We start from the raw sequence: 16,389 nt of genomic DNA on the forward strand, positions 1-16,389 counted from the left end.
CTAGGAAAATGAGAAAACATGCCACACTAAATGGTAATGAAAATACAAACATCAATATTTGTGGGAGACAGCTCGAGCAGTGTTTAGAGAGGAATTTATTGCTTTTAAGGCCTATTTTTTTTAAAAGGTTTAAAATCAGTAACATAAGTTATTATCATAAGAAGGTAGAAAAAGAGAAAATTAAAATTCAACTTAAGCAGAAGGACAGAATAATAATCAGAGCAGAAATCAACAAAATAGAAAACAAACAATAGAGAAAATTAACAAAACTTTAAGGAGTCCATTGAAAAGATTAATAAAATTGATAAATCCCTAGCAAGACTAATTGAGAGACAAAAAGAGAAAACACAAATTAAGAATATTAGGTATGAAAGTGGGGAGATCCTATGAACATTAAAAGGATAGTAAAGGAATATTATAATCATAACCAATAAATTAGATGGAATAGGCAAATGCCTTGAAAAAACAAAACTGACTTAAGATGAAATATAGTATCTGAATATCCCTATATCAAAGAAATTTAATTCTTTTTTCTTAAAGAAATCTAATTTTTTTTATGCTTATCTATTTTATTTATTGTGGTAATAAAATACACATAATTATACCCTGAAACTATTGCCCTGAGATAATCTTACACCTTAACCAAAAATATCTTCTGAAATCTTCTTAAAACCAGACAATAGTTTAGCTTAACGAGTGAAAAATTGTCTGCCTTCAGCACTGTGCTCTTTTAAAATCTATCTATATGGAATTAGGAGCCCTGATGCCACAGTGGTTAAGAGCTCAGCTGCTAACCGAAAGGATTAGCAGTTCGAATCTACCAGCTGCTCCTTGGAAACCCTATGGGGCAGTTCTACTCTGTCTTATTGGGTCACTATGAATCAGAATCGACTCGATGGCAACGAGTTTGGTTTTGGTTTGGTATATGGGATTAAACTGACAACAGCAACTTGAAAGATTAGATAGGAATTTTAGGGGGCAGTGAGCTCATGTTAATGGAGGAGGAGCAACTTGGAAAAGGAGGGTGAGAATGGTTGTAAAACTTGAAGAATGTAATCAATGTCACTGAATTGTACATGTAGAAATTTTTGAATTGGTGTATGTTCTGATGTGTATATTCTCAACAACAACACCAACAAAGTAAATAAAATTTAAAAAATACACGTAACATAAATTCACCATTTTAACCATTTGAAAGTATAAGTTCAGCAGCATATAGTACATTCACAAAGTTGTGGAACCATCACTGCTATCTAGTTCTAGAATGTTTTTTTCCTTTATTTATTTTCATTGTGCATTAGGTGAAAGTTTAGATTCCTATTCGATAGTTTGTACATAAAGTGTTTCACAGCCTCGGCTTCATTCCCCACAATGTGTCAGCACTCTTCCCATTTCCGCCCTGGGTTCCCCATTTCCTTTTGTCATGATTTCCTACTCTTTCTGCCTTCTCAGCTTTGCTTTTGGGCAAATATTGCCATTTTGATCTCTTATAATTGATTGTTCTAAGGAGCATGTTCCTCATGTTATTGTTTATTTTATGGACTTTTCTGTTTGGCTGAAAGGTGGTCTTCAGGAATGGCTTTAGTTCCAGGTCAGAAGGGTATCTTAGAGCCATAGTCTTGGGTATTCCTCCATTCTCTGTTAGAACAGTAAGTGTAGTCTCTTTTGTGAATTTTATCTTTTGTTCTACATTTCTCTCCCACTCTGTCCGGGACTCTTCGTTGTAATCCTAGTCAGAGCAGTCAGTAAGGAATTAAATTCTTAAGCAAAAACTTTCTCACAGAGAAAATAGCAGATGTCTTCACTGGTGAATTCTATCAAATAATTAAGAAAGAAATATTACCAATCTTACATAAACTTTTTCAGAAAATAGGGGAAACAGGAACACTTCCCAACGCATTTTATTAAGCCAAAATAACTATGATAGCATAACCTGACAACACCATTATGAAAAGAAAGTTACACACCGATATCCCTCATGAAGACAGATGTAAGAACACCCTAAAAATATTAGAAAATCAAATTCAGCAATACATAAAAGGATAATTCATCAAAACAAGTATGATTTATCCCAGATATGCAAAGTTGTTCAACATTCAATAATCAGTCGTGCAATTACCTACATTAACAGAGTGTCTTAGCCATCTAGTGCTGCTATAACAGAAATACCACAAGTGAATGGCTTCAACAAACAGAAGTTTATTCTCAGTCTAGTAGGCTAGAAGTCCAAATTCAGGGGAAGGCTTTCTCTGTCTGTTGGCTCTGGAGGAAGGTCCTTCTCATCAATCTTCTCCTGAACTAGGAGTTTCTCTGCATAGGAACCCTGAGTCCAAAGGACATGCTCTATTCCCAGTACTGCTTTCTTTGTGGTATGAGGTCCCAAACTCTCTGCTCACTTTCCTTTCCTTTTATCTCTTATAATGGGTGGTACAGGCCACACCCCAGGGAAACTCCCTTTATATTGAATCAGGGATGTGACCTGAGAGCAAGGGTGTTACATCTCACCTTAAGTCTCTTTAACATAATCTAATCTTGCCTCATTAACCACAGGCAGAGATTAGGATTTACAACACATAGGAAGATTATATCAATCACAAAATGGAGGACAACCCCACAACATATATTTTGGGGGGACAGAATTCAATCCATAACACAGAGTAAAGGAGAAAAATCATGCAATTATCTCAGTAGATATAAATTAGTAGAAATTGGCAAGCTGACTCAAATTTATATGGAAGTGTAAGGGATCTAGAATAATCAAAACAATTTTGAAAAAGAACAAAAAAACTTGGAAGACTTACACTCTCTGTTTTCAAATCTCACTATGAAGTTATAGTAATCAAGATAATGTAGAAATTGGCACAATGATAGATCAATGGGACATAATAGTCTAGAAATAAAATCACACGTATATGTTCAATGGATTTTTGACAAAGATGCCAAGGTAATTCAATTATGAAAGGGTGGCCTTTTCAATAAAGGATGCTGGAACAACTAGATATACATATGGAAAAAATGAACTTTAATCTCTCATTTCACACCATACACAATAATAATTCAAAATGGATTGTAGACCTAATTATAAAAGCTAAAACTATAAAACTGAAAGAAAACATAGGAGAAAATTTTTGTGACTTTTGGAGGTAGGAAAAGATTTGTTAGGATATGTAAAGCACTAAACATAAAAGAAAAAATTCTAGATTAGACTTCATAAAAAAATCTGTTTTTCAAAGGACATCATTAAGAAAATGAGAAGGCAAGCCACAGACAGATTGGGAGAAAATATTTGCAATACATGTACCTGATAAAGGACTATATCAAAAAATATAAAGAATTTCTATAGATCAATAATAATACAATACAATAAATAAATGGCAAAATAATTGAACAAGTTCCTCACATACAAAAAAAAAGTATGAATGGCCAAAAAGCACATGAAAAGATGATCAGCATTATTGGTTATCAGGAAATGTAAATTAAAACCACAGTGAGGTACCACTAATACCCACTATAATAGCTAAAATTAAAAAGACTGAAAATGCCAAGTTTTGGTGAGGACGTGGAAACTGAAACTCTCCCGCATTGCTGGAGTGTGTAGAATGGTACAACCACTTTGGAAAAGTTTGACAGTTTCTTATGGACTTAAACACAAATTTACCATGTGACTCAACAGTTCCACTTCTTGTTATTTATACAAGAGAAATGAAAATATATGTCCACGGAAATGCTTATACAGGAATGCTCATTCCAGTTATATCATATAGCTTCAAACTAGAAAGAGCCCATGTGCCCATCAGCGTGTGCATGGGTTAGCAAAATGTATGTTCATAATGGATATGAACTACTGATACACACAGCACCTTACTAACATGCTCAGCAAAAGAAGCGACACATAAAAGTGTACATATTGTGATTCCATTTATTTGAAGTTCTAGAACCAGCAAGACTAATCTACAGTAGTAGAAATCAAATCAGCATTTGCCAGAGGTAGGAACTATTGACGGGGGAAAAGTCTAAAGGAACTTTCTGAGGTAACAGAAATGCTCCATATCTTGATGTACATATATTTATACCTCAGTAAAGATGGTTAAAAGGAAAAGCATAAATGACTGAGGATAGGTTAAGGAACTTGCCCAAGGTCGTGTCATGCAGCCAAACCAAACCAAACCAAGCCTTTTGCTATTGAGTCAGTTCTGACTCATAGCAAACCTATGTGTAATAGAGTAGAACTGATCCATAGAGTTTTCTTGGCTGTCATCTGTGGAAGCAGATCGCCAGGCCTTTTTTACACAGTGCCACTGGGTGGGTTCAAAAATCAAGATCTGTCTGTGCTCTCTCTACTGTGACTGGACATTACTGTCTTCTTGACCCCAGCCACTCGACTGCTGTCCTTATACCTTGTCCCCCAAAATTATTGCACAGTGTCTTAGGCCGAGTTCTCTAGGGAAGCAAAACTAGTGATATAAAGAGGTTTATCCAAGGAAATGGCTGATGCCATTGTGGAGGCTGGCAAGTCCCAAATCTGTGGGTTAGGTGTCAAGCTGGAAGCTTCTCCTGACTCGCATGGTTGCAGGGGCTGACCCAAGTTGGCAGGTGAGATGATAGGCTGCTGGCCCACAGGTCTGCAGAAGCTGACGAATCAGGTCAGATGGCAGGCTGCTGGCTCACAGAGCTGCGGAAGCTGGTGAATCAGGTCAAACGATAGGCAGCTGGCTCACAGGGCTGCAGAAGCTGGCAAATCCCAGAATCGGCAGTCGGACCGCAGGCTGCTAGCTTAAGTCCTAAGAACCGGAGGTCAGATGATAACAAGCCAGATGCAGGATCCAGACCAAGAGGAAACTTTGCCAGAGCGTCCATATATATTGGATGTAGGTCACAACCTCAAGGAAACTACCCTTACATCAGGTACTTGAGTAAGGGTGTGTCTCAGGATACATCCCACACTAATCCTGCCTCATTAACATACAGAGATTTGCAACACATAAAATGGAGGATAATTATACAATACCACAAAATGGAGGACAGTTACATCAGATCACAAAATGGAGAACAACTACACAATACTAGGAATCACGGCCTAGCCAAGTTGACAGGTAACATTAACCGTCATACCCACCTACATTTAAATGACTTCCTTTTGTGCCAGGAGTCCCTGGGCAGCACAAACAGGTAAGTACTCAGCTACTAACTGGAAGGTTGGCCATTCAAACTCACCCAGAAGCACCTAGGAAGACAGCCCTGGCAATCTGCTTCTAAAAAGTCACAGCCTTGTTGCAGCTATGGGGCAGTTCTATTGTGCACACATGGGGTCACCATGAGTCAGGATTGACTCAATGACAAAAACTTTGTTGTGCCAGTCTCTTACTTGGAGGAGTGACGTTTGCTCATGGGTTGAGCTTTCTGGTGAAAGCAGGCTGAAATGGACTGATTTTCAGTCTGTCTTCAGTACAGCTGTGGTTAGTAATGACTCTGAGAAACCAGTGCCCTTGCACAGAACCTCTCAGAGAATGTGGAAAGCCAAACATCACGGCCCTTGTCCGAAGACTGAAGTGGCTCTTGGCACAGTGCTTTCATTACCCAGGATTTTGTCTCCATCTTTTTCTTCATTTAGTTGGAGAAGTTACTACAGCCCTTCAGTTTTAATCCCTAACAATCCTTAATGAGGAGCTTTAGGGAATGCATACTGCTTGTGCTGACAGCCGCTATCAGTTCAGAGGGTATTTTTATCCCCTCCTGTCTGGGGAAGTAACAGCCCTGAGCTGATAGCCAGAGAAGGGTTGGCCCAGGCTGCAACAGGTTGATAGATCCAGGGCAGGTGACGACAGGAATTGTATTACTACCAGGCCCAAGCCCCTTGGCCTCCCTTTCCTGTAACTCACACCAGGCCTGAGACAAAGGGATTTTGTTCTCCCAGGTGTTCATCGCCCTCTGTTATTTGTATTTGTTGTTGGTTGAATCAGGGACAAAAGAGAGCAGCAAGGGATAGACAGAGGGCTTGGTCACTTGGACCTTAGGGTTTCTTCTCATAGGTCAGAGCAAAAATTACTTTAGAGAAGCCAAAGTCTTCATGTAAAGCTTGCGGATGTTCAGGCTCAGTTTCTAAGAAATTGAACTTCAGAAAAATTGCAGTGGATATATATTGTTGTTGTTAGCTGCTCTTGAGTCAGCCCCTGACTCATGGTGCCCCCATGTACAACAGAATGAAATGTTGCCTGGTCCTTTGCCACTGCCATGATTGGTTACAGATTGAACCGTTGTGATTCATAGGGTTTTCGCTGGCTGATTTTTGGAAGTAGATCGCAGGACTTTCTTCCTATTCTGTCTTAGTCTGGAAGCTCTGCTGATAACCTGCTCAGCGTCATAGCAGCAAACAAGTCTCCACTGATAGATAGGTGATGGCCGCACATGAGGTGCATTGACCAGAATCAAACCCGTGTCTCCCACATGGAAGGCAAGAATTCTAGCACTGAACCGCCAATGCCCGCAATGGATGTATCCTAAAAACCTGTTGCCGTTGAGTTGATTCCAACTCACAGCGACCCTATAGGACAAGTAGAACTGCCTCATAGGGTTTCCAAGGAGCAGCTGGTGGATTCAAACTGCCGACCCTTTGGTTAGCAGCCAAGCTCTTAACCACTGTGCCACCAGGGCTCCATATATACTATACCCCGTTGCCACTGAGTCAATTCTGACTCATAGTGACACTATAGGATAGAGTGGAACTGCCCATAGAGTTTCCGAGGAGTGGCTTGTGGACTCGAACTGCCAACCTTTTGGTTAGCAGTTGTAGCTCTTAACCACTGCACCACCAGGGCTGCCCAGATGTACTATACAGGCTTAAATACAGAAACAGTCATCTTTGTCATCACTGCCCAGGTTAGGGTTTGGAAACTACTCCCTGCCCCAAAAGTGGTTCATGGCAACCTTAATTCATTGTATATTACCTCTCTAAATGTGGGGCTGCCACACATCCTTCATCTAGTTGCTTCTCAGTTGAGTTTGTGAAGTATAATGTAGTGTTTGTCAAGTAATTGGTGATATGTCATTCTTAAATAGCACAGATGGGTATGGAGTTGTGAGTGGGAGGCTATCTTCTGTCTCCTTCCACAACTTCAAATACAGACCTCTGCCTTGCATGCAGTGGGCATTCAGTAAGCACTGTTGACTGAAAAGATTCCCTTCACTTTGATAGAATTAATTCCAAAGGAGTAAAATTAAGCTGGAGTGATTTGTTTTTGTAAGTGTTGTTTTATTATACATGGCATGTTCTAGCTTACTAGAGTCTTTTTCAAGCTAAGCCCCAGGCCCTGGGCCTAGTATTCTAGTAGAGACCAACAGGTGAGCAGTCAGTCATGTTTATTATTAGGAGCTGAGACCCTGCAGTTCTCAGTTGTAGGTGACCTGGGGGGGCAGGATGAAACAAAGCACCCCTAACTAGTCTTTTGCTTTTTCTACATGATTATTAAAATAGCAATAGATGTTATATAAAATTAGAAAAATATGGAGGAAGCACACATGACTTTAGTTGGTTTCTAATTATAAAAGTAATACTCATCATAGAAACCTTGAGAGAGAAGAAAAAAGTATGAAAAAGAAATGCTCATCCCAAATCCCACAACTGAAAGCTAACATTGCCACCATATAGGTGTATTTTGTCCTTTCTTTGCATATCTGCATCTTTGGCTATAACTAAAATCATTCTGCACATTCACACTTAGGATTTTTTTTAACTCAAAGTATTTAAGTTTGCCATAAAAATTACAGTGGCATCACATGGTAACATTTGGTGAAAATGTAGAAACTTAAATCCATGATCTCAAAAATGGTCAAAGAAATAGTATGTTTCTTACACAATAGAAAACTCATGCTTCTCATAGAGGGAGAAGAACGATCTACGTGAGCCTAGTTCAGGATTTAAGTGAATCAGTGAATGATACTTTCTTATGATCTATTTTAACTAAAAATATCTTCAACAGCAGCAGCGTGCCACTACTGTTTATTGCACTTGCTAGAAGCATCACCTGAAGACATAATAAAATTTTATTGCAGATGATGGCTCCTCATTTCCCCCTACCCCCCAGCACCTAATGAGGAGTGGATCTTCTTTGTGAGACACTACAGATTTTTACCATTTCTCTCCTCCTCTGCAGAAGAAATCTTGGAAAAACTTCTGCCACACCTTTTCCCCTCTGCAGCAGACATTTTAAAACAGGGTGAATAGAAGTACATATAACAAAAGGTTTCCTCACAGCAAAAACATTTTGCTAGTTGATAAACATATTTTTATTTTTCTACATTGTGATATTATGTTATGTCTTTGATAAGATACACCATTACTTTTCATTAAAACATCAGCGTAGTCTGCTCTGACTGGGATCACAACAGAGGGTCCCAGACACAGCGGGAGAAAAAAATTGTGGAACAAAAAATCAAATTCACAAAAAATACCAGACTTGGTGGTCTGACAGAGACTGGAGGAACCCCCAAGACTATGGCCCTAAGACACACCTCTGAACTGGAACTGAAGCCATTCCTGGAAACCATCTTCCAGCCAAACCATAGACAGGCCTGATAAATTAAACAATAACACCCGAGAGGAACGTTCTTAGAACAATCAGTTATGCGAGATCAAAGGGTAACATTTGCCCAAAAGCAAAGATGAGTAGGCAGAAAGGGGTAAAAAAATTAGCGACAGGAAACGGGGAACCTAGAACAGAAATGGAGAGAGTGCTGACACATTGCGGGAATGAAACCAACGTTATGGAACATTTTATGTACAAACTATCGAATGGGAAAATAATTTTTTAAATTTTTATTGTGCATTGGGTGAAAGTTTACAGAGCAAATTATATCTCAGCTGCTTGTTCCCCTTCCTTCTTGCTGCGAGAATTGCGGGTAGCAGCGGATCCCACATTTCCGAAGTTCTGAAGCTTGTGATCCCCTTACTGTGCAGCAGAAGTGTGTGTGTCCCTGGCTCTGTGCATTATTTGAGGGCTGTAGGTGGGATGAGAAAGAGGAGAAGGAGCGAGACTACAGGGCAGTATTTCCTGCCCCCAGTTCTGGAGTTTAGCCAGGGTCTGGCTATGAAAATCATTTTTTTTGTGAACTACAAATGAATGAAATTTCCCTTGGAATTCCTTTATCTACTTGATGCCTGTTGCCTTAGAAATTCTTGCCAGGAACACTGACTACAGAAACCTAAGGAATAGCACTTAGACCTATTGACCCAGTTCCAGTAATCAGGTATTTGGAGCAATTGGAACTGACATTACTGCTGGTCACACCCGTGAAGAAGGTGCACAGGCTGGGTTAAAAATGTATGAAGACTGACATGTTTGCCAGAGATGGTTTAGGGGGGCTTTTCCACCTTAGTCTTCATCAGGCACCCCCATGGCTGCCCCTCCAATTAAGCACAGCACCAGGCTAAACCCCGTGCTTCCTGTGTAGATGCAGCCTCAGCCTGCACTTATCCTCCCCCCTCCTCACCCCATCCCCCCCCTATTGCTAACCTAATTGTTCCACTTGAGTCCTTCCCAGGTAGAAAATGCCCAGCTGCTGGTGCTCATGAAAGCTCATCCCACCCAATCCTACCTCTCCCCTGGTCAGTCAGACTCAAATGAGGGCCAGTAGGAGTCCCTGGTGACATGGTGGTTAAGAGCTTTGGCTGCTAACCAAAGGTCGACAGTTCGAATCCACCAGCCGCTCCTTGGAAACCATATGGGGCAGTTCTGCTCTGTCCTATAGGTCCCTATGAGTCAGAATCAACTCGACGGCAACAGGTTTGGTTTTGGGTTTTTTGTTTTGTTTTTTTTTTTTAAGAGTCCCTGGCTGGTATACAAGGTCAACGCACTTGACTGCTAACCCGAAGTTGGAGGTTTGAGTCCACCCAGAAACACCTCGCTTGGGAGAAAGGCCTGGCAATCTACTTCTGAAAAATCAACCACTGAAAACTCTATAGAGCACAGTTCTACTCTGACACACTTGGGCTCGCCATGAGTTGGAGTCAACTTTTCAATGGCAACTGTTTTACTGGTTAGCTTAGGCATACAACTTGCCATATATATATGCATACACACACACACACAGATATACATACATACATATACACATATATATATACATATATATATACGTGTGTGTGTGTTTGTGTATGTTGTGTTGTTAGGTGCCGTTGAGTTGGTTCCGACTCAGTGATCCTATGTACAACAGAACGAGACACTGTCCAGTCCTATGCCATCCTCAAAGTCATTGTTATGCTTGAGCCCAGTTGCAGCCACTGTGTCAGTCCATCTTATTGAGGGTCTTTCTCTTTTTCACTGACTCTTATACTTTATCAAGCATGATATCCTTCTCCAGGGACTGATCCTTCCATGTCCAAAGTAGGTGAGACAAACTCTCACCATCATTGCTTCTAAGGAGCATGCTGGCTGTACTTCTTCCAAGACAGATTTGTTCATTCTTTTGGCAGTCCGTGATATATTCAGTGTTCTTTGCCAACACCATAATTCAAAGGCATCAGTTCTTCTTCTGTCTTTCTTATTCATTGCCCAGCTTTTGCATGCATATGAGGCGACTGAAAACACCATGGCTTGGGTCAGGCACACCTAAGTCTTCAATGTGACATCTTTGCTTTTTAACATGTTAAAGAGGTCTTTTGCAGCAGATTTGCCCAGTGCAATGCATTGTTTGATTTCTTGACTGTTGCTTCCATGGGCATTGATTGTGGAGCCAAGTAAAATGAAATCCTTGACAACTTCAGTCTTTTCTCCGTTTATCATGATATTGCTTATTGGTCCAGTTGTGAGGATTTTTGTTTTCTTTATGTTGAGGCGTAATCCATACTGAAACCTTTGATCTTCATCAGTAAGTGCTTCAAGTCCTTTTTACTTTCAACAAGCAAGGTTGTGTCATCTGCATATCACAGGTTGTTAATGAGTCTTCCTCCAATCCTGATGCCACGTTCTTCTTATAGTCCAGCTTCACAGATTATATGCTCAGCATACAGATAGAATAAGTATGGTGAAAGGATACAACCCTGATGCACAGCTTTCCTGACTTTAAACCACGCAGTATCCCCTTGTTCTGTTCAAACGACTGCCTGTTGATCTATGTACAGGTTCCTCATGAGGACGATTAAGTGTTCTGGAATATCATTCTTCACAATGTTATCCATAACATATGTATTTATATGTATATATAAGGAGCCCTGCTGGTGCAGCGGTTAAAGCGATTAACTGCCAACCGAAAGGTCAGCGGTTCGAAACCACCAGCAGCTCCGGGAAAGATGTGGCAGTCTGTTTCTGTAGAGATTTACAGCCTTGGAAACCCTGTGGGATCCCTGTGAGTCAGAATCGACTCGATGGCAGTGGGTGTGCATATGTATGTATGTATGTACGTATGTATATATATATGGTTTCTCCATTGGCTTATATTGACCAATGTCATCAGAATGTATGAAGAGGTCTTTTTTGTTTTTTGTGTGTGTGTGACTCTTGTTATTCACTCTCTGCTCTTAAATTCTTGTTTCTCGTTAGCAGAAAGAGGTTAAGTAGATACATGGGATTTTTTTTTTCTAATTACCGTATTACTTACAATAGGGAGTAGTTGGTCATATGTTTTACTGTCTTCTGTAGGGATCTGCTCCATGAAACTAGTGATGCAATCACTGTCCACTGTCTGTCGTTCAGCTGTGACTGTGTGGCAATATCCCAGCAAAGTTAGTGGCATTTAAAACCACAAATAAAGATTTTTTTTATGTATGCACAGCTTTGGTAAAATACCAGTTTCCTCACAAAATACCTCCCCCCCACCACCCTGCAAAAAAAGAAAAAGAAACAAAGGATAATCAGTGGCCCTGAATGGATTGCACTCATGCTGCAGACCTCAGCTCATGTGTCACTTACTCAGAGAGGCCTCCCCAGGTCCCCTGGCAGCAGGTAGCCAGATGTCATCGCTTCCTGTACTTTCCCTTCATAGGATTTACCAGCATTTGTAAATGTGCTTGTTTATTTCGCTTTATTTATTTTTAATAATATGTTTCCCACACAAGACTCCTGTGGGTAGAGTCTGTGTCTGTTTTCTGTCTGTTGGGTCCCCAGCACCTGGATATCTAGAGACTTCATAAATGTTTGTGAGATGGAGTGAGGAAATCCACTGATCTTAGAGGTTCCTAAAACAAGGTGTTTTACCCTGTAAATCTCAACAAAATCACTTTTTAATGCATTCCCTTCAGTAAGCAGCCTTAATTTCCACAGCACTTTATTCATACCACTTTCTTAGGTCTTACCACACTGTGAAGATGACTTTTTTGAAGAGTCCAGTTCACCTGCTAGGTTGAGACCACATCTTTCTCCTCTCAGTTCCCACTCCTGACTGGTGGGCTCAGGAATCTTTTGGTGGACTGGACGGAGTTTCTACTGTTGAGGCTACTCTGAAGCTATCATTAGACTTCTTTTTGGCTCCTTTGTCTAAAGGGTTTTCCTTTTTCTGTGTTTCTTCTCTTCCCTCTTGTGAGGGTTAAAGCACCTGTTAGACACCCTTTACTTTCTGTGATTAAGCCAGCATGTTCCAGGTGAAAGACATTTACCTTCCCATTTGTGTTACTCTCTTATAGGTTGTGAAACACCTTCATGTACAATTTCTTGTCTGTTTTTCATCCAGTGGCTTCAGAATTTGGGTAGGGATAGCATCGTCATTTCTACTTCACTGATGATGAACATCCAAAGTTAAGCTCAAGGTTAAATTGTCCTCAAGTTGACTCTGACTCATGATGACCCCATGTGTGTCAGAGTAGAACTGTGCTTCATAGGGTTTTCAATGGCTGGTTTTTCGAAAGTAGATCACCAGGCCTTTCTTCCAAGGCACTTCTGGTGGACTCGAACCTCTAGCTTTTAGCAACCAAGCATGTTAACCATTTCGACCACCCAGGAAGCTCAAATTTGCATGACCTTTAAGGTGCAGAGCTAGAACTAGAACCGAAGAATTCCAGTGCCTTCTGTACTTTTTATTTAATGTAGAAATTCAAGGACATGTTGAATTACCTAAAGGAAATCCAGGTGTCACCCTCCCCTAAGGGATCTGTTCCCACCAGGACCGATCATGCTGCACTCTGATTGTCTGTCAGCGTGTTTCATGGAGTACCTCCACTTGGCAGTCTCCTCATCCCAAGGTGATACAATGCCAGCTGAACTCTAGGTTGATGCTATGCCACATTGGATTCTCTCTTGTGTTTGTATCCAGGATCGTCTGTTTTTTGTAATGGAGTTTGTGAATGGGGGCGACCTGATGTTCCACATTCAGAAGTCTCGTCGCTTTGATGAAGCTCGAGCTCGTTTCTATGCTGCAGAAATCATTTCAGCGCTTATGTTCTTACACGAGAAAGGAATCATCTATAGGTGAGTTTTGGTTGCTGGACACCTGCCCCCACCCCAATCATAATTCATCTGCTCCCTCTCATTGCTTGATCCATCCTTCCATTCCTCATGATAATCAATTTAAAACTTTTGGTATTAAATCCTCAAAGGTTCTAAGTGTTCAATTAGACTAAATGAAAAGTATAGCAGTGAACACTGTCTTTTCAAACTAAAGCTTAATTTGATATTAGTCGAATTAGCCTGAGAGGCTCAAAGGGACAGTTCATGAGTTTATGCTGAAGCCGTGGTTACATGCTAAGTCCAGCACGGTGCTGAACACGTCGTTTTATTTCTCTGTTTCAACATTTGAAGTGAATCAGTTAATCATGGATCCATTTAGTTTTAAGAATCCATACCTAAACAGAAGAGTATGGGTAACCATTGTTCTGTTGTTGTTAGTTAGCCCCCAACTCATGGTGACCCCATGGAAAATGAAACCAAATACTGCTGAGTCTTGTACCATTCCTGTGATCAGTTATGGACTGGACCATTGTGATACATAGGGTTTTCACTGGCTGATTTTTGGAAGTAGATCATCAGGTCTTTCTTTTTAGTCTGACTTAATTTGGAAGTTTCACTGAAACCGTGTTCAGCATCATAGCAACACACAAGCCTCCACTGACAGACAGGTGGTGGCTGTGCATGAGGTGCATTGGCTGGGAATGAAACCTGGGTCTCCTGCATGGAAAGTGAGAACTGTACCATTGAATCACCACTGTCCCCTACCATTGCTCTAAGTTGTAATAAACAAGAATCAAGGTTGGATGGGGAGCAGTTCACCAGTAAAGGATCTAAGAGAACTGTCAAAGAGCAGTGTCCTGCTTGAGGATATTTGTCATATGTAACCCCCCAAATATCACTTGACTCCATTTAATGGCACATGATCTTTTGATCGTGATATACTATACTTCAAATACGCTCCAAGTCTGGTGGATGTTGTTAGATCTCAGGATTCAGCAGGTACCAGATGAAACATTCATCAGAGAGAAGGTTGGGTAAGGGGGAAATGTAACAGTGAATGATGGACTATTAACCATTTTGTTCTTAAAGTTTCCTTCTTTTTTTCTTGTTGCCAATATCCTCCTACTCTTTAAATTGCACTATAATTTAGCTGCCACATATACTCTTTTTTTTTTCTCTTGAGATACAATTGTTGCTTTCCTTTGAGAAAAATTCTCTTTTATATATTGATGAATGCCAAAATAAAGAATTTCATGATTGAAATTTGCTATTTATTAGCCTTACTAAATGCTGTACCTTTTGTGAGCTCATGACAATATTGTCATCATTATTAAAATATAAGAGAGCCTTTAAAAGAGCGACTATTCTTAAATACCATGGGATTTGGAATAGGAAGAGAAGAGTGAGAATAGTAAGAATGCAGCAGGACTAGTAGACAATGCCAGAAAGAAGTGGGAAAGCAAAGGAGGAATAACAGGCAGTATTCAGAAATTTCTTCCAGTTAATTCTCAGCGCAGAACCCTAAAACTTCAACTAGGTATAGCACTTTTATCATAGACCAAGGACACTGTGAGGTAGGGAGGGAGGTACAGAGCCAGGAACCAGGCGTGGGTAACCAGCGATGGGAGTCAGCTGCTGGGAGGTAATCAGGAGCTTCCATTCATTAGTAACTGTGGAGTTGCCACAGGATACCTTAGATGACCTGTGGTTTTGAGCTTTCTCTACCAGGTTATGGTGTTCTCCTGGTAGCTCTATCAAGGGATTTTTCCTATCACAACATTTTCCTGGCACATGATTTGTGGATGGTGCAATCTCTTGATGTCCTTCCTGGTGGTGGTATCAGATTCTGGGCAGTGGGCTCCCCCTATGCTCTCCTCTCCCTGGCTTATCCATCCACCTCTGTTCTGCTTACCCTAAGAGAGTCTTCCCTACATTTAGTTTTTAAGATCAATGACTTCACTGCTGAATAGGGACTGCTGTTGGAAATCACAATAAAAATATTAACAGCAACAACAAGAGCTAAACTGAGCACATGCTACAGGCCCAGAACTTTCTCTGCCTTTCTCCTTTAATTCTCCTAAAAATATTATTATATAACAATAATATTATTCTTGCTGTTTAGGTGAGTCACTGAGCCTTAGAAAGGCTTAATAACCAGACTACTAACTGATAGTGAAGCCAGAATTCAAGCTATGTTTTTAGCCACTGAACTACACTGTCTCCTCAGGAGAGACTTGAAGATGTAGAGTAGCACTAAAGAGTCAAGCTTCTTATTCCTCTTTTGGGAATTGAAAAAAAGGAAGAAACATTTGCTGTCAAGTCATTTCTGACTCATGGTGACCTCATGTGTGTTAGAGTAGAACTGTGCTCTGTAGGGTTTTCAATTGCTGATTTTTCAGAAGTAGATCACCAAGCCTTTCTTCAGAGGCACCTCAGGGTGGACTCGAACCACCAACCTCTTGGTTAGCAGTGAAGCACTAAACTATTTGCACCATTCAGGGATGACATTTTGGGGACAGGACAGCTTTAATTCATGAAAATGAGTCAGAGTGAGGAAAAGCAGTAATGTCTAAACTCAGGTTTTCTTGATATTCAAAGGCTTTACTTTAGACAACACCCTACAATGATGTGAGGCAGCAAGCTTGCTTTCTGATATTGGATATTACCACCTTTCAGATTGCTTGTTTCATTTGTATTGAAACATGGAGCATAGACACTACATAACCTGGTAGTCTCTGGTGAAGCAGTATCAGCCTACATCTTGAGAAGTTTTATTTCAATTCTAGGTATCTGGGGCTCAATTCTGAGAACTGATTTTAATTTCAAGCTGAATCCCACGTTCAGGCTATAACTGATATGGTTGACTTTGAACGGAACACGTTTAATTAGGATAGATTCAAATGCTATTTTTATCCTGTGGATTTATTTCCACGGGATAATTTAGTTCCATACAGAGTACTGGCCTGGGAGCAGAGTCTTAAGAGTAAGCCTTTGAAAGCCAAGTCCTTCCAATTCA

At 40.4% G+C, this 16,389-nt stretch overlaps 1 protein-coding gene across 1 annotated transcript in view; it reads left to right on the plus strand.

Moving 5' to 3' along the window:
• Window positions 1–16,389, plus strand: part of PRKCH (protein kinase C eta) — a 267,961-nt gene that overhangs the window by 179,623 nt on the left and 71,949 nt on the right. The window contains exon 10 of the mRNA XM_023726115.1: window positions 13,240–13,394. Coding sequence (XP_023581883.1) covers window positions 13,240–13,394 — 155 coding nt within the window. The remainder of the gene's footprint in view (window positions 1–13,239; window positions 13,395–16,389) is intronic.

The sequence above is a fragment of the Trichechus manatus genome, unplaced genomic scaffold (assembly GCF_000243295.1).
Source record: "Trichechus manatus latirostris isolate Lorelei unplaced genomic scaffold, TriManLat1.0 scaffold00010, whole genome shotgun sequence".
Taxonomy (NCBI): domain Eukaryota; kingdom Metazoa; phylum Chordata; class Mammalia; order Sirenia; family Trichechidae; genus Trichechus; species Trichechus manatus.